Source organism: Peromyscus californicus, unplaced genomic scaffold (assembly GCF_007827085.1).
Source record: "Peromyscus californicus insignis strain IS unplaced genomic scaffold, ASM782708v3 Scaffold_16__1_contigs__length_79575227, whole genome shotgun sequence".
Taxonomy (NCBI): Eukaryota; Metazoa; Chordata; class Mammalia; order Rodentia; family Cricetidae; genus Peromyscus; species Peromyscus californicus.
This window is the reverse complement of record NW_026294458.1, coordinates 4,997,764-5,024,680: the sequence shown is the minus strand read 5'-3', so window position 1 is coordinate 5,024,680 and position 26,917 is coordinate 4,997,764. Positions and strand designations below refer to the sequence as shown.

The following is a 26,917-nucleotide window of genomic DNA, read 5'->3' as shown; positions in this document are numbered from 1 at the left end:
GCGGGGTGTTTGAGAATCCCAGTTTCAGGCATTTCCGCCCCTTCCCTCTCAGCCTCTTTGTAGCATTGAAACTGGGGTTCCTCTGCAGCGTCACCTGGTTGGTGACGCTTCTTGCTTTGCCTCTCGGTCCTCGTCCACTTTACACCCTGCTGTCCTTTCTTTCGTGAGAGCCCAGCCGTGTGTTTCACTTCTTTGTGTAATTTTTAAAAGATGTGTTATTACTTTTACTTGTATGTACTTGTATGTGGATGTGTGTGTGTGAGCGCAGGTGTGCATGGAGGCGGAGGGTTGGATCCCTTGGAACTAGAGTTACAGGAAGTTTTCAGGCCAGCTAATGTGGTCCTTGACTGCTGAGGGATTTCTAACCCTTACCTGCATGTTTGAAATGCTATCACTAGATCCCCCCTCCATCCCCAGCATTTCTAGGCACTCCCACCCAGTTATCTAGCCTGCTGCTCTCTTCCAGAAAGTTGAGAGCCGATGTAGCTCTGACTCTTAGTGAGTCTTTGAGTTTCATTCCTGGTCTTAATCTTCCGTACTTATTTATTCTGTGTGAGTGTATGTGCAGGCGTTCAGGTGCTGTGGCAAAAGTCTGGACATCAGACGACAGCCTGTGGGAGTCAGGTCCCTCATTCCACCGTGTGGGTTTGAACCAGGCTGTGAGGCCAGCGGCAGGCGTTTTTACCTGCTGGGCCCTCTCACCAGCCCGCAGGTCCTGTTTGTGAAGAGTCTAAATAAGGTTATGAACCTGGTCATGAGGGATATTGACAAAGGGGGAGTGAGCCAAGGTGATCGCTTCAGGGTTGCAGGGCCTCTTCAGATCTTCCCTCTGGCAAGAAAGCTTTCCTTTGTGACCTCTGTCCACTTAAGTGTGGACTGTGTTCTGTGTGGTCCGCTAGCTCTGGTGTCCTGTGCTGGAGGAGGGGGGACTGCAGCAAGCCCGGGCCGTTAGTGTTCAGCCATAATGAGCTACTCTTTGAAAAAGGCCGGAATTATGAGTTGCCACCTACTTGATATGAAACCATACATGACGAACTCTGAAACATAAAACTGAGAAGTTAAATCAACTATAAAGTTAGTTTAGAACATTAAGCAAAAACATAGGTAACTCTAAGTCACTCGAAGCATCATCAGGACCAAATGTATTTCAATTTGATGTCTGTTGTTTATTTTAATGTCATTATAAACTATAAGCTCGTACTATACATGATGCTATAAATAGAAAATTGTACTCTTTTCTCATGTTTATATTGAATTTAATTCGATTTCTTACTACTTTTCTCTCTTGCCCATTGCCACCCTCTCTTTCTGTTACATAACTGCAGTAGATACCCAGAATGGATTTAAACATTTTTTGGGGGGGGCGGGGAGCTGGAGATGACTCCACAGTTAGGGGCACTGGCTGCTCTTCAGAGAACCTGGGTTTCATTCCCCTAACCCACATGGCAGCTCACACCTGTCTGTAGCTTCAGCTCCAGTGGATCCGATGCTTTCTTCTGGCCTCTGTGGGCTGCATGCATGTTGTGAACAGATAAACACTCAGGCGAAACATCCATGAATATAAAACAAAAATAAAATCTTTAAAAAGCCCTCCACCCCTGAACTGCTGAATTGTGGGTGCAGATTTGCTTGAGGACAGCACGGTCCAAAGTTGTATCATCCTAGGAGTCCGCAGCACCTGAAGCCGACCTTTGCTTTCCCCAGTGGGCTGTGGGGCGGCTGAGCTCATAATCTTCCTTGCTCTCCTCCAGGATATGGTGCCAGTCATAGTGGACTACTGCCTCCTGCTTCAGCGAAAGTGAGTATCCACTGCCTGTCAGCCTCCATCAGTTCGAACCCAGGTAGTGTCTTGCTTGGGAGTTCTCTAAGTTTCACTGGAATTTTTCTTAATTTGCACAGACTTCATTCTTTCATTTTCAGACTCTTCATACGATAAACTTAACTTTCCTCGAACAGAGACTTGTGGTCTGTCATCTGTGCTTGTGTGCACCAGGGGTGGAGGGAGAGGCATCATGTAGGGTGATGCCGCTCTTACGGGCCGTTACCACAGTATTTTATATCTTTTTTTCTCGGAGCCTTTTAATTAAGAACAAAGTCAGTGTAAAACTGTAGATTGGAGTTTTTAGGTTTCAGTATTAACTTTATTAACTTCCTTTGTGTCCCATTCATAGTCTTTGACCCTCATTATAACAGCCGGGCCCTCTAGGCCCTTTATATCGGTGTCTGTAACTGTTGTAGCACCTCGTTAACGTGTAGAGCAAGGGGGTAAGCGTTGCTCATCTATTCCATAGATGAGGTGCCGCAGGCAGCAAGCGACTAAGCAACTTGTCAGGTTCACACAGGAGCTGTTGGGGCAAAGGTGAGATTCTCGGCACAGGAGTCTAGCTCCTGAGCTCTGTCTTAGCCGATGGCTAAGACCACTTTCTAAGGGCTCAAGATCGTGTGTGAGTATATAATTCATCCTCAACTAAGACCCCAACAGCACTCACTTGGCTTGTGAATATGCATATCCTTTGGGAACCAGATTCCTAAAAGGTTGGATTGTACTGTTGTGAAGGTTATCAAGGGGCAGTTGTGTGCTCTGTCTGATTTGTCTGTGTTGTGGGGAGCCACAGCTACTGTGTGAAGGTTATTAAGGGGCAGTTATTTGCTCTGTCTGATTTGGACTGTGTTGTGGGGAGCTATAGTCCTGTGTGAAGGTTATCAAGGGGCAGTTGTGTGCTGTGTCTGATTTGACTGTGTTGTGGGGAGCCACAGCGCCTGTGTGAAGGTTATCAAGGGGCAGTTGTGTGCTCTGTCTGATTTGGACTGTGTTGTGGGGAGCTATAGTCCTGTGTGAAGGTAATCAAGGGGCAGTTGTGTGCTCTGTCTGATTTGGACTGTGTTGTGGGGAGCCACAGCTCCTGTGTGAAGGTTATCAAGGGGCAGTTGTGTGCTCTGTCTGATTTGACTGTGTTGTGGGGAACCACAGCTCCTGTGCACTTATGGCTCAGATTGACCCCGTGGTTCAGCTGTCTTCAGTGATGCGCACGTGCTGCAGTAGAGATACTGTTGACAGCCTTGCATTGTACAGTTTCCTCCTCAGAGTAAGTGCTGAAGGGAGAAGTTTCCTCGGGTGTGAAGACCTTAGAAGACTTGATGCCGTGATGCTGTATGGGCCCTCTGCGTCCTTTCCTGATAGAGTGTCATTTTTACCCCATTTTCACACTCACTTTCTTGCTAGTTATATTTTTAATTTTTTTTGTTTGCTTTTCGTTTTTTGAGACAGGGTTTCTCTGTGTAGTTTTGGTGCCTGTCCTGGATCTTGCTCTGTAGACCAGGCTGGCCTCGAACTCACAGAGATCCGCCTGGCTCTGCCTCCCAACTGCTGGGATTAAAGGCGTGCACCACCACTGCCCGGCTATGTTTTTAATTTTTAAAATAAACCTTAGTAATTTAGGTTTATATATTTTGATTCATTTAACTCTCAAATTTCAGAGAGGCAATGCTGGCCTTGTTTCCAGAGCAGGAAGTGTAGGTAAAGAGGCTCCCCAATGGTGTTAACTATTGCAGTCCACTGAACTTTTCACATGGACAGAATTCTAATTATAGCAGGACACGCTTCTCCTACTAAAAAGGCGTGGTTCTTGGTGTAAAGTGGCTCTTTAATACTTGATGATTGAATGAACAAGGTGACTTGTGCTCCCTATCTGGAGTTCTGAGTTCTCTCACAGCGACACAAAGTTAAGATGACCCCAAAGGTTGTAAAATGAAGGACAAGATGGGGTAAAAAGTCTGGCAAACATTGTATGTTGTTCCCAAAAATGTTCTGTAGATAAACATTTCTTATATGTATGATTTCAAAAGAAAATATTCTCCAATCAGCCAGCTAGCCTGAGAGCAGGGATTTCTCATTAAACACGTTAACAGAAGACAGAACTCTTCTCCCTTTTAGTCTCATTAGACTCTCTTTATCATCCTTCATTTCCACCACCCCTTTCCATAGTCTTCTGCCTAGCATGCTTTCCTCTGGGTTGTTCCGGGGTAAATGCAGTGCTTGTCACTGGGAATCTCCGAGAGGAATACCAGAGTCACAGCGTATTCCGGTCATTTTTGTAGCCTTCCCTCCCCACCTCCTCTTTTTACTCCCGGGCACATGCTCCTTGCTGTCTGGTTGGTGATAGAAATACCACAGTTTTCTTGTCTCTCAGTTTTGTTTCCTGAGTCTCAAAACTCGATTGTGTTGGTCCAGCTTCTGCTTGATGAGGGTCCCACATGACTGTTTTCTTTCACTCCTGGGCCTGGCCAGCTCTTTAAGTTCCAGCAACCACTGGAGGGCCAGGGCACATCACCACCTTGGTGTAAAGGCCTGAGGTTGTGCATGCTTTGGATCCTCTCTCTTTCTGTTCTAGATCTGAGCTGTTCTTGATTTAGCTTCTTCCCATCTAACTTTCTTTCCTGTTGGTCTAAGATCCTGTCTAGTCCTGGGCTTAGGGGAGGATTGAAGAAGCTGTTTGATCAACATTGATCCTTTATTCCTAAGCCATCTCTCTGTTAGGTTCCTTCCATTTCAAATGTGGTAATTAAAGTGTTAGATGTGAATATGCCGTGTTTAAATACTCACATGAAGTCAATACTAAATGCTAGAGGATAAATACTAAATGTTCAGAGTTGCCACCACTAATCAGGTTACAGTGGTCAGCAGTTAGGCTTGCTTGACCAGAGGATTGTTACATGTGTGTACCTTCCCCATCTTTCTCCTTAAACTGGTGTTCTCCGCTTGCTCTGTATTTACTTTCTTTTTCACGCCCAAATATGAAAAGGACTCATGCCATTGAGATTCCCCTTAGGAGCAAATTGTGTGCAGTGTAAATATCATCTTACTAGACTTAATGTCAGTTTTATTGTTCAGTGCCCCAGAGCCCGGGTGAAGTATCCCTAATTTTAAAAATCATGTAAAAATGGGTACAGTATTTGGATTATATTTCAGTAGAGCATAATTGTGCTGGCCACCTTGAGTTTCCATCACTGTGGGTAGTATCTGGAGTGATTAAACTCAGTGACTCCGTTGTGTGGGAAGCTGAGCCAGCAGTAGTTCAGCAAGCCCCAGGGGACATGCAGTAGTCCTTGGATATCCCGCGCTGGCTCGATGTACTTAGTGTAGATCGGCAGGTCTGCTGCTTGACAGTGCCCACTTCTCTTTCCTCTCAGAATTTTCAGTTATCATCAGATAAGTTCTTCACATTAAAAAGAAAGTTATAAAACTGATCATGTATAAGATGAGTTTAACCATTTTTTTTTCTGTTTGTAGCAAAAAAAAAAAAACAAGCTCTCTAAAACATATCTATTAATACGAGTGTTAGTAAAAGTGGCGCCTCTAGAACCTCATCTATTATTCATAATGGACTTTGTTCTAGGAGGTGAGCCTGAAATAGTGCACAGCAGGGCTGCAGTTAGCCCTCAGGAAACACGTCAGCACCCCAGAGAATACAGACTAAGTGTAGAAACTGTGTGTGTACCTTTCTCTCCTCTTCCTTCCCAGAATAACGAGATCGTGTTGTGGAATCTTGTTTCCTTTTTATCATGAGGTAGTGATACGGATCGGAGTTACTGAGTCTGGTGGTTCTTGCTTTCTGATCCTAGCTCCGAGTGGTCTTGCCTGAGTCTTACCGGCACTGTACGCTGCCCTTTGCACAGAAGTGTCTTCTCCGTTAACTTCGGTGCTGTTCGCTGAACTTGTGGTTTCCCTGGAGACGTGAAGGATTAGACAGAGGAAGCTCATTGGCAGCTCACAAGAGTGTTTAGGTGTCGGAAGTGGGAGAAGGGTGCAGCGTCCCTGGGTAGTTTGTCCACTCCGTCATGTCTTCCCTCTTACCCGTCCACTCCTGTCGCCGTCACTGCCATAAGAGGCAGTTGCCCTAAGAATTGAACACAGGATGTAGGCCAGAGAGCAGCGTGCTTTTCAGCGAGCTGCTGAACGCCGTCAGCTTCGTTGGTTTTATACTTATTTATGTGTTTGTTTTGGTGAGGAGAACATGCCACAGCCTGAGTGTGTAGGTGAGAGAAAAGCTTGCAGAATCGTTTCTCTCTCTCCTTCCACCCTTGGGACCTGAGATCAAATCCAAGTTTCCAGGCTTAGTGGCAAGTTTCCTTATGCACGGAATCAGTTTTGTTTTTAGTCCAAGATGGCCTTGAACTGATAATCACCCTGCTTCAGCTTTCTGGGTGGTAGGATTACTGGAATGCACTACCCTGTCTGCCAGCATCTCTTACGCTGGAAAGAATTGTTGGGAAGATTTGCTTTGTACGCTATTGAGAAGTTCAGTGCAAACATTGTTAATGCTTCTATTAAACTGGTGTGAATTGAAGTTTGGAGAAGATGTGACATACTTAGACTAAGTTTAATGGGTGTTTGGAATGTTCCTAAAGCTAACTGTTTTTTTCCTTTCCGCTGTAGGGATCTTTTATTTAGCCAAATGTATGACAAATTAAGTGAAAACTCAGTGGCAAAAGGAGTGTTCTTGGAGTGCCTCGAGCCCTACATTTTAAGTGACAGATTGGTGGGGATTACACCCCAGGTCATGAAAGACTTGATTGTTCATTTCCAAGACAAAAAGCTAATGGAAAATGTGGAAGCCCTCATTGTACACATGGACATCACCAGCCTAGACATTCAGCAGGTGAGTTGACGGTCTGCCCGCTTGAGCAAGCACTGTTCCTTCCCTGATCATATTTACCTGACCAATAAGGCCGCTCCCTGCCCTCCACAGACCCTTGTTAGTGAGCCCTTCCGCTTATTGATACACTTCTTAGGACTTCATGTAAGTAGAAATGAGGAGAAAAATGCCCCCAAGCCAGAGAGTGATCCTCGACCGCTCTTCAGAGCTCCTGGCAGTTCTTCTTTAAATCACCCAGTAAATGCTTCTTGCCTGACTCTCTCAGTTTGTTCACTAACATAGCTTTCATCTGGCAGGTTGTTTTCAACCATGGATACCTTCTCATTAATAAAGACCTTTCTTATATTTAAGAGAACAATGTCATTTAAAAATCAGCTAGTACATGAAGCAGAATTGAGTTTTGAAATGAGAGGTGTGAGAGGAAATGACAGGGATTTTTAGACCAAGTCGGCAGCCTGTGGTTGATGGTGAGCTTTCGGTTTTTATGTGAGGGTCGGTTTTGTTGCTTCAAGCATTTCACAGTTTAGTTCTTTAATTCTCATTAGTCCTCATAATGAGTGTCTAAGCTTCTCCAGCTAAGATCTGAGAGGCTTTCAGATGTCTTAGGAGGGCCAGTCCCTTCTAAAGGTTCAGATCCCTCAGAAAGAGAGCTTGGAAACACCATTATTCTTTTCCTAATGTAAGCATTTGAGGTAAAGCAGGGTTCTCTGTGCACATGCCTTTTTGGTATGTGGGTGATTTGGTGTAGATGGCATGGTCTGCCGACAGCTCGGTGTTTTGGGAACATATCACTTTGTCCATCGATGACTGTCACAGCTAGAAGAAATTTTTATTCCTTCCCAGGATTTTCAGCTTTTTCTAAATACACTATAAATATGCTCTGATCTCTCTCTCTCTCTCTCTCTCTCTCTCTCTCTCTCTCTCTCTCTCTCTCTGCTGGTGTGTATCTTTGGATGCGGAGGTCAGAGCTCAGTCTTGGGTGCTGTTCTTTAGGAAGTACCCACCTTCTGTTTGGGCCTGTCACTGGGACCTGAGCTCTCTGATTAAGCTAGGGCCGCTGGCCAGAGCTCCAGGGGTCCTCCTGTCCTCACTTCCCTGGTGCTGGGATCATATGTACGCCACCACACCTGGCTCTTCCCATGGATGCTGAGGACTAAACTCAGCTCCCTGAGCTTGCGTGACAAGCACTGTACCCACAGAGCTGTCTCTCCAGGCCCCGAATAATACGTTTAAACCCTTCTTGTAGTTTCTTTCATCTGCAGCACTTGTCAACTCCTTCCATAGTGCTTGTTGTGAGTCAGGCTCTGAGGGTGCTGAAGCCATCCTGGTGTCACGTGCCTCTTCATAAAGCTTAAATTTAAGGAGAGAAGTTTGGCAGTAAGCAGAAAGATAAGTAAACGAACCAGAGGTTATTTGAAAACAAGTGTTAGATTACAAATCAAAAGGCCGATGTCGTAGAGATCGGCTACCCGAGGCTGCCTGACTACAGAGGATCTTTCTGACAGACAGAAGGTATCAGAAAACTGAGGGTGGTGGTGCGTGTCTGTTATCCCAGGATTTGGGGTTGTGGAGGATTAGAGGTTCCAAATACAGAGTAAGACAGACTACAGCCAGTCTGGGATCCATGAGACTCTCTTTCAAAGGAAAAAAAAGGCGTTCAGACACAGAGAGAAGAAGTCAATGGTGCATGTATTTTGGATGAGAAGTTCATTTTAGGTAAAAAACAATGTAAAGGGGAGAAGAGACTCTGCCTTGTGTGTAAAATGACGGGAAAGAGGCAAGCAGATCTGGAGGCCGATGATTAGAAGCAGAGCTCCCAGGAAAGGAAAGATGTGTTCACTGTGTTCTGAGAGCTGTATAGAAATCATTAGACTGTTTAGCAGAATCACTCTGCTGCCAGGGATGGTAGATGATGGAGAAGGTCAGTGTGGTGGAGAAGGCCAGTTTGATCTGACGTTTTGGAGACTAAGTTGGGTGTGAGGATGTATGAGTGAGGGAATGAGGGAATGTAAAAATGTCCCTGTTTACAGACAGGGTGAATAGTGATCACCTGAAGATAATTGGAAGACAAGCAGTCCGACTCTGAGAGGCAGAGGCAGGAGTGTTACTTGCCATTTGTTCTGTGATAGCTGCTAGACATCTTGGTGAAGATCTTAAGCAGCTGGATGGGGCAGGGGGGTTAGGGTGGAAGACATGTCCATCATATTAAGGAAAGAGAGAGGGTAGAAATCCTACAAATACCTCTTGTTTTTCTACTTCTGCCTCTGGCCACTTGTCCTTGTCTCTGCCAAGCCATTCTCCTCCAGTCGTTTTGACAGTGGATGATGGGACACAGCCCTCATGGGAACAGAAAACAAGGACCTCATTCTGCTAGGCGTCCGCTCTTTTCCTTCACCCACGCCACAAGCCTTTCCTGTATAGTCCCCCGTCCTTACCGTCTCCTGCCCATGCAGCCCCTCATGGTCATATGTCTTCTGGCTCACGTGCCGGGTGTCCTTAGGCCTCAGCTCATGCTGTTCTGAGTAACTTGAATGCTGAAGAGGAAGTCGGGCTCCTTTGGAATGCTTATCTAATCGTAAGCGATTGTGTGTGCACGCGTGTGTTTAGTTGAATGTCTTCTACAAGTCTTTTCATTATTTCTTTTATTTTTGAGATTATAATATAATTATATCATTTCCCCCCTCCCTTTCTTCCCTCCAGACCCTCTCATATGTCCCTCTTGATGAGTCTTAACTTACACCATTTTATTGTCTTCTTCGATGGGTGTCCAAGCTGAGTGTAAGCTCTAGGAAGGTAGAGCTCCAGGCTGCATGTTTCTGAATCGCTTTATTCTAGTACTAAAGAGATGTTTTGTGAACTTTTGAAGACTGTTTTAATGATTAAAAGTAAAATGAATATTGAGGAGAGAAGGTTACAAAGAAAGGAAATCAGAAGTTGAGGGCTATTTTAAAGTAGCTATTGTACTGTTTGAACTAATACTGAGCCTGCAGTAACACCCTTTCATTGGGTTTGAGGATTTAAATTTCAGTTTCCATCAGAGAAGAAGGAGTAAGAAAACTTAGAGAAGAGAAAGGTCTTCATTCCCTGAGTTGGAAGGAAAATCGTTGGTGTCACATGACTCAGGAGACTCTCCCCTTTACAGGTGGTTCTCATGTGTTGGGAGAATCGTCTGTATGATGCCATGATCTATGTCTACAACAGAGGCATGAATGAGTTTATTAGCCCAATGGAGGTAAGACACTTTCTAACTCGATGCATTTAATATTCTAATGTCCCTCTACTCTATAGTTGTATACTTGAAATAGCTTGCTTTCATCTGATCATTTAAAAATTTTATATCGGTTTATTAGAACTGTTCATTTTTTTAAAAAATTAATTTTTTTGTTTTGTTTTTCAAGACAAGGATTCTCTGTGTAACCACCCTAGCTGTTCTGGAACTCACTTTGTAGAACAGTCTGGCCTCGAACTCACAGAGATCCTCCTGTCTCTGCCTCCCGAGTGCCGGGATTAAAGGCATGTGCCACCATGCCCATCTCTAAAAAAATAATTTTTTTATTGTGTTTGTGTGTGTACATACATGTTAGTGTGTTTATGTGTGGATAGGCATGTGTGTGCATGTTGAGGGTGTGTGCGTACGTGTGTGTGCGTGTGTGTGTGTGTGTGTGTGTGTGTGTGTGTATGTGTGCGCGCGTGTGTGTATTCTCTTTCTTCTGCCACGTGCATCCTGGGGGTTAAACTCGGGCTGCCAGTGTGCCTTCAGCACTGAGCCATCCACTCACTGGCCCCTCACCTCGGGACTTTGAAGTGGTATTTAATTTTTTAATCTTTTGTTGATGATTGAACTCAGGACCTCTGTGCATTCTCTACCACAGAGCTGCACCTTTAGTCTCAGTGGTCTTTAGTGGCATATGTAAATATTTAAATACCAGGGAACAGTAGACAGGAATAATGCCTACTCTTAACTTTAAGTTCTATTGTGTTTTATGTAACTTTCCCAGAAGGTCTAAGAAATTTTTATGATTATGATAGCAAATGAAGTGCTGTTGGGCAGTGCTGTTTTGTGAGTATGTTCTGTGGGTAGGTCCTGAGAGGAGTCAGGAGTCACTGGGAACACTCCTGTGCTGCTTTGCTGAGTACCAGTGTTAAGGCATTCATGATGATGCTGTCTCCCAGGAGACCTCACGGGAGAATGTAGAAGCAGAGGCTTTGAGTGCAGCCATCTTGTCACTGTAGATGATGTGGCTACAGACACATGTGGCCTTCTCAGTCCCTGCTTGTTGCAGTCATGACAAAGTTACCCTGAGGAGCTAGACGCTCACTTTAGTATTGTTTGGTCAGTAGTCGCTCCTTCTTTTGCCATTTGTTGGAGCACAATACCTTCAATTTTGGTCACACTCCTTTCTCTTGGTCAGTTTCTAACCCCGACTGGATGATATGAGAATCTGTTCTTTGCTTTAACCGGATCAGCTGTCCCCTCAGCAAGGCTCCGTCCTTCCTCACCTGTGGAGTGTTCTCATGCCACTTCTAGACCAACAGTAGGAAGAATTAATGTAGTTTCCAGGTTTTCTCAAAACAATTCCTTTAAAACCAGTTCCAGTTTGAGGCATTTATTCCACATTGATAAAAATGGTTGTCGAGGTAGGGTTGGTAAGATGGCTCAGTGAGTAAAGGCTCTTGACAACCTGACCTTGATCCCTGGAACCTACATGCTGGAAGCAGAGAACCAATTCTCACAAGTTGTCTTTTGACCGACACATACATCCTGTGGTACACCCATATACTCCCACATAGAAATCAATTAATTTAAAAAATTAAAGTGGTTGCTGTATTTTTATGTTGCTTTTGACAATTTTATTTTATATGTTTTTGTTTATTTATGAGAGGCCAAGCAAATATCATGACAGCCATCCTAATAACTCAGTTAAAAACTAGGCCTCTGTTCCTGCTTCTTGGAACTGAGCAGGCAGTTTCTGAGGAAGCCATGAACAAAGGACAATCAGTCTTCAGTGCCTCTGACAGCAGAGACAAGGGAGATAGCATGTACCAAGCCTGGGCCACTGAGCCAGCCCCCACAGTCAGCACGTACTAGGCCAGCTAGCCTCAAAGCACAAAGCCCGGGACTTATCCAGGCCAGCCCAAAAAGGAAAAGCTGTAGCCTTAACCAGCCTCTGACTAGCCCTAGCCTATTAGAATATACTAATATGATTGCCACTTGCTTAAGCCAATTATATCTGAGATGACCTAACTGCCCTAGGAGCTCCCCTTAGCTAATCTTAAAAGGAGCCTGCGAGCTTCTCTTGGGCTTGTCATCATTTTGCCTCAGTGTAGGATGGCAGGTCCCCACATGCTGGAATAATAAACACTCTTGTTGATTGCATACGTGAATAGTGGTTTGTTGTAGGGCTTCTGCAGGACACTAACAGTTTACAGTCTGGTTTATGTTTCTACCTCTATGTTTCAGGTGGGACATTAGGCTTGAGCTTGCCTCTCTTTAGTTCAGTGTAGTTTCCAACTTGAATGGGTTTTGGTAGGGGCAACCTGGAATTTGTTATTAAGCAGTTTGGAGACACAAACAGTAGGCATTAGGTTCATCCAGTGGTTCCTTTTTTTCAGTATGTAGGGCTTAGCTGTTTTAGTACTGAAGAGGTCTACATTAAAAGACATTTTGCATCTTGAAAATTTCTGGGTTTTCCTGCCCCGGCCAGCGGAGTCTTCAACGGGGACCTAAAGGGAGGGCCAGCGAATGAGAGGGACAAGAGACAAAAGAATGAGAGCAAGACAGGACGTCTGAACAAGCTCCAAAAGTTTATTTTCTTCTTAAGGCATCTGTAGGCAGGGGCAAAGTGGGGTACAGGCAGGGAGGGGACTTTAATCATGGGTTGTTCAGCCAACAGGGAATGTTGCTGTGTGGATTATCTATTCTTGCAGCGCGGTCACCTGATTTCTGAGAAGAGGTTCTGGTATTTATAGAAGAGGTTCTGGTGCTATGGAGACTTAAGCAAGGCCTAGATCTAGAAAAAGAGGAGAGAAGCCCAAATATGGCGGCATGTGGGTCAAGGGTCACTTAGGCTTATGGCTCCCGTCATTTTCCAGGATGAAAGACTGTGAAATCCCCCTAGTGCCTTGTATTGGATGGAAAGTCCTCTACTAATTTAGGTCTGAGTGGTGGTAGGGAATAAAGGGGCAGTGGAGAAGGGACTGCAGTGTGCAGAGAAGAGGATGGATAATTCTCCAGTGTGTGTGGACACTCACTAATGGGTCGTTCTAAGAACAGACAGAAGGAAAGGTTGACACACCCAAGGCCTTAAAGGGAAGGGGCGGAGTTAGGGCTTCCAGAGGAGAGCTTTCTGCTTGTGTCCCTTTAAATAATGTGAGCATCTCTCCACGCTGGCTAGCCTCTAATCCTGGGCTCCTCCTGTCTCCACCACCGGAGTAGCTGGGATGAACTGAGACTGTAGGTGTCTGTTCCATTTTTCTCCCCCCTGCTTCCTGGTGCTAGTGGACAGACAGTTTGCATTCCCCCGTGCTTCCTGGTGCTAATGGACAGACAGTTTCCTTTCCCCCGTGCTTCCTGGTGCTAATGGACAGACAGTTTCCTTTCCCCCGTGCTTCCTGGTGCCAATGGACAGACAGTTTGCATTCCCCCGTGCTTCCTGGTGCCAATGGACAGACAGTTTGCATTCCCCCGTGCTTCCTGGTGCCAATGGACAGACAGTTTGCATTCCCCCGGGCTTCCTGGTGCCAATGGACAGACAGTTTGCACTTCTTGGTGCTAACAGTCTGTGCAGTGGGGTCTCACTGGGTACACAGACCACACGTAAGGGCAGGCCCCAGGCCCAGCAGTGGATGGGCTTTTGAGATTTATTGTCTCATATTGCTTTGTTTGGACATTTTAAAATCTTACTGGCTCTTTGCTTGTATATTATGGTTTCTGATTTTGTGTGTGTGTCATGTTTTTTTCTCTTTTTGTACCTTTTTAAAAAAATCTGGGTTTTTTTTGTTTGTTTCTAAAGAGAGAAGAGGAAGGTGGGGAGGAGGAGAGCATCTCAGAGGAGTTTGGGGAAGGGAAACTGTGATCAGAATATATGTACATATACACACATGTATAGTTTTATTGTATATATTATATTACAGTTTATTGTATATATTGTATTAAATTTTATTTTCAATGAAAAAACAGAGTAAGGTGGATTAAAATAAATTGTAAGCACAGCTTGTGAAACTGCCGTAAACGTGGTAAATAGTCTTGTGTTTGGTTACAGTATGAGGGCAGTAAGGGCATGAAGCAGTTGAACTGTTAAGCAGTTGCGTGTCCAGAGCCATCAGGGCAGTTCTGTAAGGGCTTTTAGTCATTATCCTAGGGGGATGAGGGAATAATATAAATAACTTTAAGGAACCTACTCTGTGTGTCTCAAATAATAAATATTCATTCATAAAAGCCTTTTTAAGAAGTTAGTTTCTTTCCAGTCAGGAATGTTGGGCATGGTGACTCATACCTAGAATCCCTGTACTTAAAGCTGAGACAGGAGGATTGCTATGAGTTATAGGCCATCCTAAGCTACAGAGTAAGATCTTATCTCCAAAACCAGACAAGAATTCCTCTGGAAGACCCTGGCAAAGCTCACTTTTGGTTTGTACGTTTGAGGTGACGTAGGTAATGAGCTTTTCCCTGGGGTCCGTACGTTTGAGGTGACGTAGGTCTGTGCTTTTCCCTGGGGCTGCAGCTGTTGAGATGTGTTTCCAGTGCAAAGTCGTCTTTATCACTTTGGTGTGATGCTGTTCCTTCATTTGATGACTCGTCTTTGAATAATAAAGCTCTTTCAGAGCCTAAGATGCTTTTTATATCAGAAATCACAACCTCGACCAAGACCTTCCTGTAGCTGGCGTTTATTAAATGAGGGTGTGGCTTCAACATTTCCTGGGTGATTCTTCCACATAGCTCTGTTCGTAGTAAGTTTTGTATTTAAGCTCAACAGCAAGTAACTAACTCCATCAAAGAAAGGATTAATAACTTCAATGTTTTTGATAATCTCTAAAAATATTATGCTTTGAAACGATGATGCTTTTTCTGTTTGAATTTAGAAACTTTTCAAAGTTATTGCCCCTCCTCTGAATGCAGGAAAAGCTCTCACAGGTATGACTTTTTTCTCTTTCCAAAGATTTCTGTTACATTGTGATTGATGTGTTTGATGGGGGGGGCATACATGCTCTACAGCGCACATGTGGAGGGCAGAGGCTAGCACTTAGAGTCCTCTGGTTCTCTCCTTCCTCCTCCACTTGGGTCACACTCAGGCCACCAGGCTCACGCAGCGTGTGTACTTTTCACCGCTTTCAACCCTGACCGTTGTGCCGGCCCTCCCCCACCTTATTTCTGGAGACAGGCTTTCTCCCTGAACCTGGGGTTCTCGGATGTGGCCAGCCAGTTCTGGGGGCTTGCCTGGCAGTGCTGAAGTTACAGTGTGCACGGCCGTACCTGGCTTCTCTGTGGTGCTGGGGATCCAGGCTCAGGCTCCTGTGTTTACACAGCGGGTGCTCCTCCCACCGAACCATGCGGCTAGTCCCGCCCCCATTTTCTTCTGATAGGGATTTCATTAGAAAACGCATGTGATTATATATTTGCCTTTTAAGCTGTAGTGAGATTTATTTTATGGCTTAGTATCTGGTCTGTTTTAGAGAGTGTTTCAAATACACTGGAGAACATATTGAAAGTATTCTGTTTAGTGGAGTGTTCTGGTATTGATTTATGGTTTTGTTCAAGTCTCGCATGTCCTGCCTGTCTTCTGTCATTGTTTTACTGAAAACTGGTATGGAGATCCTTACTGCTATTTCTTTGTTCTGTCTCATGCCTCAGTTTTTCAGTTTTTATAGCTAATATTTCAGAAAATGTTTATCATTTGGATGAATGGCAGTTTGATGGGACCTCCTCAAATTGCTTATAATTATGATGATATTTAACTTTTCAAATTTAATATAACCTAGCTCCTTTTGTGAAGTAATTCCTAAAGGCTTAATAACTGTTTATTATCAGAATGTCTTTTGTTCATGGTGGCATTATATACCAAAATTACTTTAGTTCAAATGGGAAAGTAGATTCCTACCAGACTCGCCTAATTGCCATTTAGCTGAACTGAAGCAACAATATAAATTAATTTTTTATTGCTTTTCAAAAGTTTGTGAGCTGCATCTTACTACCTTCGAAGGTTTTGACTTCATGTGGAAGTTAATGTTTATGAAAATTGCTAAGTTACACAGTGCAAGCCTTAGAATTCCGAAGCCTTTGTCCTGGGAAACTGGGAAGACAGACCTAAGAAGGACTTTGCTTACACTTTGCTCCATCAGGGGCACACCAGCTTCTGCTCAGGCCACCCAGAGATAAACTGTGGTGGCCAAGCTGTGAACAAAAACTTCATTTTGTTTAAAATGAAGTGTAAAAACTGTGGTCTTTTGCTGGAGCTCCTCTGCTGCTTCTGTGGGTCGTTCCTAATACTTGCCATCAGTAACTGTACAGGATAGCGGTACCTATGAACCTCTCAGCCCTCTCTTGTGGCTGCTTTCATTAAGCCTGTGCAGGACCTACACTCTCTTGCCAGTGGGACAGTTCAGGGTCACTTGTAAAGTGACAGAGTCAGTGTGGTAGTTTGAAAGAAAATGACCCCCAAAGGGAATGGCACTGTTAGGAGGTGTGGCTTTGTTGGAGGAAGGACTTTGAGCTCTCATATGCTCAAGACATGCCCGGTGTCTTAGGCCACTTCCTGTTTCCTGCTCAAGATACAGGACTCTCAGCTACTTCTCCAGCACCATGTCTGCCTGTGTGCCACCATGTTCCACCATGATGATAATGGACTAAACCCCTGAACAGTTAGCTGCCACCTCAGTGAAATGTTTTCCTTTATAAGAGTTGCTGTTGGGCTGGGGAGATGGCTCAGAGATTAAGAACACTCACTGCTCTTCCAGAGGTCCTGAGTTCAATTCCCAGCAACCACATGGTGGCTCACAACCATCTGTCATGAGATCTGGTGCCCTCTTCTGGCCTGCAGGGATACATGCAGACAGAGCACTGTATACATAATAAATAAATCTTAAAAAAAAAAACAAAAAAAAACGAGTTGCTGTGATCATGGTGTAGAAACCCTATCTAAGACAGTCAGGACCTGTTGATCTTTATCTGGATCCTTTTCCCCCAGCATCTTTGACCAGGAATCTCACATGACTTTTGTCTGTCTGTTGTAAGTTTTTTCTAGTTAACAAACTGGTAGATAGTGGGCAGCAAGCACAGATAAGGACTTCACACCTCTGACAAAGTGCTCAGTGTAGCCTAGGCGTTGGCACGGACCTGTGGTGCATGGCCCTCTTCCCGGTTCATCCGAGACAGCCCAGGCCTGGGATGACGATTTTCTGGTTGTCTCTGCTCTCAGCTCCTCTGCAACACATTCTGCTCTCTCATGATATTGTTTGCATCTCCTTTCCTTCTGGAAGTGCCACCCACAATTCAGTTCGCCACTTTTTCCTCAGGGCCACAGCGTCCAGACCCAGTCATGGCAGACAGTGTGTTTTACGGGAGACTGTTTTCTGCCTTCCTGTGTTTGCTTCAGTAGTTGTCTTGATTCTTCCGGAGTCCTCAGTTCTGGAAGTCCAGCAGTGTGGGGCTGACTTTGCTGGGACTTGTGAGGACCTCATGGCAGCCGTCCTCAGTGTCAGGTCACGGCCATAAGACTGAGTGCACCCAAGAATATCAGGCCACGCCGCTCCCACTAACAGAGGTCAGGGAGACTGCTTGTTTCCTTTTCCTTAGGATTATCAGTTCTCTGGCAGGTGAGAGTTTTCCTTCGGCCTTCATGGGCGGAGCTTCAGGGTCAGCCTCCGGTGGTGAGTAGCGCTGTCTCTGGTCTCCCTGGATATGTGTGCAGCTCTTGTGTGTTCAGTGTTGCTGAGATTCCAGGAACAGGTGGGACTCTTTAAACACTTGCAGATTCATCCTCCACATTATCCTTTTGAAAAGGCCTTCTTTGTCCTCAGTGACAGCAGTACCTCAGGCAGTGTTCAAGGGTAGCAACGGTTTTCACGAATGCCCTAAGAGCAGTGCTCTTCTCTCGGAAGGGTGCTGAGTCTGGATTCTGCTATCTACCCCACGGAGTATTTCCTCCTCCATTTTGTCAGCCAGTTTTACTAAGAATGGATCTTAAGTGAGCTGCCAGGTTGGTACTGTGCACTGAACGTAGAGCCTCCTGAAGATGAGGCAGTGCTCTGCCACCAAGCTGCAGCCATAGCCCTCGTTCTCGGCATCTCTGTCTGTCACTTAGGCCAGAGAAATTCGAAGTCTTTCTGAGTATTGTGTCAGGTGTGCAGGTCATGGTGCGCTTACCCTAAGGGAAAGGCCTCAGGAGAAAAGGACTCTGGGTGCCCTCAGGTTGTTAGCATCTACTCTTCACAGTAAACCTGCACAGTTACTTTGTGTATTAAGTGCAGGCTTGCAGGGTTTTTTGCTTGTTTACAATAATGGAGGCAGGAGTCATTTTGTTCAGTCTTAATCTGTTATATCTAATCACAGCCCAAAGCTGGTATTATTGAAATAGGCTTGAAAGTTGGTTTTCACACATGTATCTACCATAAATGAGTAGGGAATATAGCACTGAAAAATCTAAATGGAGTTGTTGAGTTTTTACACCAGAAACACAGTGGGAAGACTTGAGCAGTGGAGAGCAGATCTCGATCTTGTTTGTAGGCTCTGCACATCCACCAATCACCTGCTTGCGTGTCAGACACTATGCTGGTTGCTTAGAGTACAGATCACAGATTTCCCACTCCAAAGGAGCTCCTGGGAATGGGATGGCGGAGAGGGGCATGCTAATAAGTAAATTCAGCTCTCTAGGAATGTTCTCTGAACTAGATATACTCTTGCTGAGATTTCTAACAGCTAAAGTATTTACATAACCTGCTGCCAGCAAGATGACTCAGTGAGTAAAGGCTCTTGCTGCCAAGGCTGAATTCAAGCTCCAGACCTACATGGTAGAAGGAGAGAACTGACTCCAACTCCCGAAGTTGTCTTCGAACCTGCCCACATGCACTCATGGATGCATGCACACATGCGCTAAAAACATACACCGTCAGTCAGTAAACCTGAACTTGGTGCATCAGTGAGGTGATTGCTGTCATGTGCCGTACTAGTTGAGGTGGATCAAATAGCACCTTTAATTAAAGCAAAAGGTAGCTATTCATGTCGTTTTGAGAAGTTCAGTTTTATTTGTAGGAACATTACAGACTTTCATATTTGTGAAGATTACTGATAAAGGTATTTTCTTACTTGAATTATGTCCAGGATTCATGTTATAAAACCAGAAATACCCATTCTTCTTTACCAATACCATCTTCCTTCAGTCTTCACGCCGTAGTGTTCCCAATCACTTCACCCGATTGATGGTGTTCCATCTTTTGCTACCTTTCCCCCCAGCTAAAAACTCATCCAGTTATCTTTTTGGTGCTCTAAAAGTCTTACCAAATAACGGAATCTCTTAACATAGTTTAGAACAGTATGTTTAGTCAAGGTTTATTACTTTATAAACATTTGGAAACATGGCCTCCTGAGCCCTGTGCGCTGTGGGTGGTGGGTGTTCATGTAACCAATGAGAACACACCATAACTACATCTCAGTTCATCAGCTTTTCTCCCCCTTCCCTGCTCCCAGGCTATCAACAAGAATTCGTAAGCATCTATTTAGCTCTACATGTATCTACAAATACAATCTAATGGGAAATTTAACACGTGACAGTAATTTGTCATCTCAATTTTATGTTATTTGGAAATGTATTTTACCTCATCTTAAAGCCAACTTTGAGAGTTTTTCCCCACATCAATGTTACAGTTCTGAAAAGATTGGAGAGTGAACTGCCAAGTGCTTTTCTTTCTGTTCCAGATGAGCAAGTTGTTATGGGTAACAAGCTCCTGGTGTATATCAGGTGAGAGGTTTCTGATGTATCTAACTGTGTCCCCTGACTCCCTGTGTTTGAAGTGGTAACAGTATCCTGTCTGTGTAGGGTTTTTCATTCTTTCAAAGCTATTTTATGTAGAGCAGGTTCCATGTCTGGCAATATCCAAAGTCATTTTGTGTTATTCCTGATAGGCCTAAAGGACCAGGCACATAGACTACGGTGCCCAGCATAGTCCCCTTAGCAAAGAATTCTCTGTTGCTGGTTGAGAGTATAGAATATACCTGCTGTATAGTATATTCTCCTTTTACTATCAGAAAGTCTGGGTGATGTGTGTTACCCCTGTTTTACATGTAAGGGCAAGAGGTTTGTTTAAGTCACAGAGACATTAGTGGCAGAGGTAAAACTGTACTGTTTACGTCTTTACCCATAGAAGAACGTTCATCCCAGTAGAGTATGAGGCTCAGTCCTGGTAGAACTGGCCATGGGGCCACTTGGCAGGGAGGTGGGGAAGTGGATGATCCCCTCAGAGCATCATTTTAGTTCCCGTAGCATTGGAGTAGACGTTGAGAGCAATTTCACACTTCTTACCTTGATTCACCAGTAAGAACATAGCAACAGTTACCTAGCACTTTAGTATCATATTTTAAACTCTAGAATATCTGGTACCAAGTTGTTTATTATTAAAAATTGATGACGGATTCCTAGAGGTGTAAAGTTTGTTCCTACCCCATATTCATATTCAGATGTTCATAAATAATTAAGATCAGTTTTTTTAAAAGAAACTCTGATTCAGAGGTGAAGCCACAGGGCAAGTCCTTTCTCGGATCTGACTCCCCCTAAAAGGCCCTCTCTCCAGTGCTCATCACCATGGCTCATTGCCGAGTTTTACCCACCATCGTGAAACCTCTGGTTTAAAAGTCTCGGAGAGTATTAGGCCTCTAACAGGCAAGCTATAGTTAAATGGTAACGCTAGGTTCTTTCTAGATGCCAAGTCTGAGGTGTTTGATGTAGTGTAGCTGGAGTTTTCCTGTCTCTCCCTCCCGCATCCTGCAGCTGCTTGATCCCAAGTAAACACACAGAGGCTTGTATCAATTATGAACTGGATGGCCTATGGTCCAAACCTCCTTCCTTGAGTACAGTACAGGAAGGGAGGCCTCTGCTCAGGCACAGGATACAAGGGGCCGCCCCCATCACCAGTGTTTTCTGAACTATCATCTTTTAATTTTTTTTTTTTAAATAGCACTGAAACCATAAAAATGATGTATATTTATGGGCTATAATGTGACATTTAAGTCAAGTGTTAATACAGTTCTCTCTGGAAGCTTTCTGGTGAAAATATTCAGAAGTCTTTGTTAAAATGTGAGCTTGCACCCTGAGACGTGACCCCACCGCCTGAGTCAAGCCAGACCTCCTTCCAGCTCTCCCTGGAATGGAGAGTTCAGAGGCAATGCTGGGACTTGACAGCTCTCGGTTTATGGTGCTTGGCTCCACCGTGCTCCGCTGTCAGGTACCCTGTGCTGTGCTGACTCAAATGAGGTCAAACTTCTCACACTCTCAAAAGATTTTAGCAAGTCAGAACTTGCCGTTGTTCTGGGGATTGGTCCTCAGGGACCAGTGATGAGGACAGCCAAAGATGAAGCTGTCTGTCTGTAGAGCTTCCTCTGGCCTCCCCGCCCCATCCTGCTTGTGGTAGCTCTTCCTCTTCCTGTTCTTCTCCTCCCTCCTCCCCTTCTCTGCCCCCTCCCGATTCACTCACTTTCATTCTCTTAATGCAAGGCATCTCTAGGATTTGAGGGAAACTGCTCCTTCCCTTTAAGACTCCATTGTGTTCAGCTCTCTGTATTGTACTGTTTCTGTCTAATGTTTTCTTTCCACCTTGAGGCCCCATCATGGCCTTGAGGAACTCTAATTACAGTAAACCTCCCCTGTGAAGGCAGCTTCTGTGTCCGCTTCCCTTCTGCACCAGTCACTGCAGCCTTCTTACCATCTTTTTTGACCCTGCCTTCCGGCCTCTGGAGTGTGCACCGCATTGTCCTTAGCAGTGACCTGGTTTTGAACCTGACCTGACCAAAGTTGAGTCAGCGTCACTACAGAACTCAGGGTTGAAACTATTGCTCACGTGAAGTTATCCCTTTTCAAGGCTTCAGATCTCTTCTTGTTTTCTAGCTGTTGCCTGGCAGGTCGTGCCTACCCCCTTGGTGACATCCCTGAAGATCTTGTTCCCTTGGTTAAAAACCAGGTGAGTATTATTTTCACAGCGTTTTTGCTGCCTACCCCCTTAAGATGGCTGTCTCAGTTATGGTTTCTCTTGTGATTAGCACATCAACAGAAGCAGCTAGGAGAGGAGAGTGTTTATTTGGCTTACACGACACACTCCGTCACTGTGGAGTCAGCACGGGAGCTCACACAGGGCAGGAACCTGGAGGCGGGAGCCGATGCAGGAGCCGTGGAGGGGTGCTGCTTACTGGCTTACTCCTCATGGCTTGCTCAGCCTGCTTTCTCTTAGAACCCAGGACCACCAGCCCAGGGGGACCACACAATGGACTGAGCCCTCCTATATCAATAAATAATTAAGAAAATGTCCTATAGGCTTGCCGAAGCTTGAGCTTGTGGAAGCGGTTTTCTCGGTTGGCGCTAGCTTGTGTTAAGTTGATGCAAAGCTAGCCAGTATACTGACCGAAGGTAAGCTGCTGCTGGAGGTTAAACATCGCTCAGGAACTCCACTCCGAGGACAAGAAGCTACAGTGTCACCAGCTTTAACGCTTTGCTTAAGAGAGGATTTAAAAGAGACACTGTGTGACATGGTGGCAGTTTAAAGGGGCGGTTCAGCCTGCCCTTGTTCTCTCCACATGGCAATCCTCGCTCCAGTGAGATGTAAGATGATAGAAAAGACTTGACAGTTGCTTTTAACTTGCAGGTGTTTGAGTTTCTGATTCGTCTGCATTCCGTAGAAGCGTCCTCCGAGGAAGAAGTCTATCCTTATGTTCGGACTTTGCTACATTTTGACACAAGAGAATTTCTGAATGTATTGGCACTGGTAAGGGGCCCTGTGATTCTTAAGGGATTTTCAAATGATCCAAAGATCATTTGTGTGCGTACATGTTTGTGAATTAGGAAAAGAACCGCACCTAGTACTGCTCTAGCCGGTGAGTCAGGAGTTGAAACGCTTCAGACTGTTGGGCCCCTCAACTCTGCCTGCAGCTCTTCTCTTGCTGTTGTCTCTCCTCAGAAACAAAAACGAGCATTTTTGTGGTTGTTTTGTATTTGTAAAATGCTATAAAAACAGAGCACTTTTTTCATTATTTATTTATTTTTATTTTATGCGCATTGGTATTTTGCCTGCATGCATGTCTGTGTGAGGGTGTCAGATCCCCTGGAATTGGAGTTCGAGACAGTTGTGAGCTGCCATATGGATGCTGGAAATTGAACCCAGGTCCTGTGGAAGAGCAGTCAGAGCTCTTAACTGCTGAGCCATCTCTCCAGCCCAACATTTTTGTTTTTTAAAAAGCTTTTGGCTAGGTGGTGCGACCTCTGATTCCACACAGTGTGTTACTAGTGTCCACAGTATGGGTGAGGCTCTGAGGGAGATGTGATGAGCGCAGTAGACTTAACTGCAGTTGAGTGGACTGTGGAGGGTCCCCATTGGAAAAGCATCTTCATAAATGTTTAATTAGAGGTGAATTCAGATAAGCTGGGTCTTCTGTTTTACATAATCATCTAGGGGAATAATTGTATAAAATGTACTGACTCTTCCCAATTAAATAGTATTGTATTGTTCTTTTTTGTTTTGTTTAGCTTTTGGTAAGATGGAAAGTGCTTATGTTATGGTGTTAGTGAGTTAAGTTAGTTAAGTTATCAGGTTCACAAATATATAAAACACTTACAGACACAGTGTTTGGAGAAAATGTGCATCTTAGTGCCAACAGTAACTGTCAGATGATGCCTGTCTCTCTGTGTGCACATGTCACTTTTATAAGTTACAGCAATATAACTGATTGAATTACTAAGAAGCTAATGAAAGGATCATTGCTTCATAGTTTGGGTTGGTTAAATTTGATCATTTAACTCCACAAACAGTAGCTTTAACTTTAATTGCATATGGAGGAAGGGAAGAGAACTAACAGGAAGTCAGGGATGATCAGGCCAGGAGACATTCACCATCCATTTCCATGACATTTGAAGGCTCTGATAGCTGCTCTCATTTTAATTTTGCCTTTAAACATGTTTTGAGAGTGATTCTATTCTATTCTATTCTATTTATTTTTACATTATTTTATTTTGGGGGTGTCTGTGAGGAGATAGAGCAGGACTCTGCAAACAGTTGTCTGAGGACTAAGTCCAGCCCCATTTAACCCCAAACCTGTACAAGTTAAGAATGTGTTACTAGGTGGTAAAAAGAAGTAAAGACTATGTGATGGAGACCACCTGTAGCCTACAATGCACGGCATGTTTACCAGCCCGCCTTTTACATAGAATGTTTGTTGACCTTGGCTAATATTTACCTTGCCACCATTATCATCCAGAACCTCATATTAATCTTTAATTTTTTTATGTCCAAATTCCTAGACAACTTTGAACTTGAGATTTGGATCTACATTTCTTTGTGGAGAGCTACTCCAGCAGTGATATGCCATTTTGACAGCTGTTGCTACCAAAGGATGTCATTATGTGTATCATAGCATTTACACTCTTATGTCACCACCTTGTTAGATTCATAGAAACAAACTTTGAGTGTGTGTTTCAAAGCAGTGAATGGATACAGCAGAGAGGAAAATGCGTATGGAAATTCTCTTTCGTTTCTCACTATTTATAGACCACCTGTTAATTCTCCGTGCCTTTGGATATAAATCAGTTCAATAGTTGAATAATATTTTTATAGCAAATGGTACCCTTTGTATCTTCAGTGACATCTCACTTTAGCAGCCTGGGATGAGGGTGGGGAGAGAGAGAGAGAGAGAGAGAGAGAGAGAGAGAGAGAGAGAGAGAGAGAGAGAGAGAGATTGTGTGTGTTCATGTGTGTGTGTGTGTGTTCGTGTGTGTGTGTGTGTATTCATGTCCTAATGTCAGAAGATAGAAGTAAGATATTTTCTTACCCATCCTCTTGTCTTCAGGCAGGGACATATTTAAGTATAGAAATATCTTCTGGTTGAACTTTCCAGATTAATGGAGATTAATTATTCCTTTGTTCTCTTATTTTTCTGTGTAAATAATTAACTTGATAATTCAATGGCTGTTTTTGTTTTATTTGTTTTCTTTCTTTCTTTTTTAATAGTGGAGGAAAAAGTTTATTTTGGATAAAAGGGAGACATAGTCAGAGGCAGGGACATCTGGGAGAGTCCAGAGTGGACATGACCCAGAACCATGTGAGGAGGGAGGGAGGGGAAAGAAGTAGTGGGGGACCAGGTGCAGCAGCCAGGAGGCCCAAGAGAGAGCAGATGAAAGCTGTTTTGTTTGTTTTCAGTGGTTGTTTGTAAAGTGCCTGGCATGTGCCATGCAGAAATAGGAAGGGAAGGGCATGCCAATCAGAGGAACAAGAAGTTGGAGAAAATTCACGGTCCATTTCAAAACTAGAAGTTCTCTGGCTTGAATAGAGCTGACAGTCTTGAAAGCCCGTGCCATGCAGATCTTTTTAAAACTCCACTGGGACAACATGAAGTCTATTTCCTTGGTCAAGAATATAGCAACCATCATTTCTATGTTAATTAACGTTCCTCAGAACCAGAGGTGCTAAGTGCAAACAGCAGGAGATGCTCGGGGTCTTTTATCACTCCTGCTCAGTGTGCCTGGGTGTGACTCAGTTTCTGTTCCTTTGTGGGTAGTCCTGCATGGACTTAGTGCTTGTGTCACATGCTACTGTTACATGCTGCCACCCAGAACCCAGGGTTTTTGACGCATATTACATTCAGAACACATTAGGCAATAATATAAAATTTTTAAGTGCTGTGCTTGGCACTGTTTGGAGAATATGGAAACTCATCCTGGTAATTAGGCTTAAAATTTTTGGCCTTTTGGAAGCTTTATCATCATTATTTTTCTTTATTTTTACACTTTTTGTTATTAGAATACGTTTTAAAATTAATTTTTAGGTTCTAATACTAAGTCCTTGGTTTCCTCATGCATCTTCATACATGCATTCATTGTACTTTGTTCTGATCTGTTGTTCCTCTCTCCCGTGGCCCTCCTCCCAGCCGATTCTCTTCTCTATCCAGTAAGTCCCCTCACGTGTGTCCGTCACCTTTCTCTGTCCTACTTCCTGATGGTCTCTTCGACCTCCCCATGACCCTGTTTCTAGTTCCTTGTCCCACAAACATGTATTTATAAACACACACACACACACACACACACACACACGCACGCACGCACGCACGCACACACACAGATGCACAAACACTGTAAAACTAGGTTCTGCGTGTGGAAGAAAGCATGGATTATTTATCTTTGTGAGTCTGGCTTATTTCCTTCACGTAATGATTTCCAATTACATTCATTTTCCTGCAGATTTCATAATTTCATTTTTCTTTATGGCTGTGTAAAATTGTGTGTACGGTTCACATTTTCTCTATCCATCTGTTGATGGTCATCAAAGCTGGTTCCATTTCCTGGCTATTGTGAATTGCACAGCTGTAGACCCTGAGTATTTTTAAAATGCCTACCCCTGAAAACCTTTTTTCTTAATTGTAGAAATCATGAAAATTATTTTTCATGACAGTAACTGGCATTTCAGTTATTTCCAAGTACTAGTCTGAATGGTGACTAAGCCTGTGGCGTCACACCCGTCTGTCCTAAGGCTTTGGTTCTAGGTTGCCCAGCCCTTCATGGGTCTCTGTGACCTCCACAGGCCTGCAGAGGGAGGCACGAAGGCAGTTCGAGTCAACACAGTTCAGTAGCTGGTGTTGGTTCAAACTTCAAGAATCTGACCCCAAGTGGTTTATTTTAGGCATATTTAAGCACAACATAATTTGGTGATAAGTATTTTGAATCCCTGGTATTAGGTTTCTCCGCTGATGCAGTAAGCCAAATCAAGCTGAATTAATAAGACCTGGTTTAATCTGAGCAAAGCACTCCCAGGTGATCTCGGTGGGAGCAGGAGAGAAATCACGGGGAAGGTCTATGGACCGGAGCTTAAATACCCTGTAAGCACTGTCTTGAGGAGCTCTGGGGGAGGAGCTACTGTTTGGCAGTCTTTCTGATGGGCAGGGTTTGGAGGGGGAGGAGGGGCGCTGAAGCGGAGCCTCCAACAGAACTGTGGTAATTAACTCAATCCCATGTGTACAACAAATGATACGTAAATCTCCTCGAGGAGCAAAGTAAGGTAAATAAGGTGGGACATGGCTA

The 26,917-nt window shown here is 44.2% G+C and overlaps 1 protein-coding gene across 5 annotated transcripts in view; it reads left to right on the top strand.

Annotated features, from left to right (window-relative positions):
- The window catches only part of Vps8 (VPS8 subunit of CORVET complex), a 236,527-nt gene that overhangs the window by 81,656 nt on the left and 127,954 nt on the right, over window positions 1-26,917 (top strand). For all 5 annotated transcript variants that reach the window (XM_052740097.1, XM_052740098.1, XM_052740099.1 and 2 more), the window contains 7 exons: window positions 1,752-1,798; window positions 6,437-6,659; window positions 9,799-9,888; window positions 14,739-14,790; window positions 19,567-19,609; window positions 21,749-21,821; window positions 22,500-22,619. In XM_052740097.1, coding sequence (XP_052596057.1) covers window positions 1,752-1,798; window positions 6,437-6,659; window positions 9,799-9,888; window positions 14,739-14,790; window positions 19,567-19,609; window positions 21,749-21,821; window positions 22,500-22,619 — 648 coding nt within the window. The remainder of the gene's footprint in view (window positions 1-1,751; window positions 1,799-6,436; window positions 6,660-9,798; window positions 9,889-14,738; window positions 14,791-19,566; window positions 19,610-21,748; window positions 21,822-22,499; window positions 22,620-26,917) is intronic.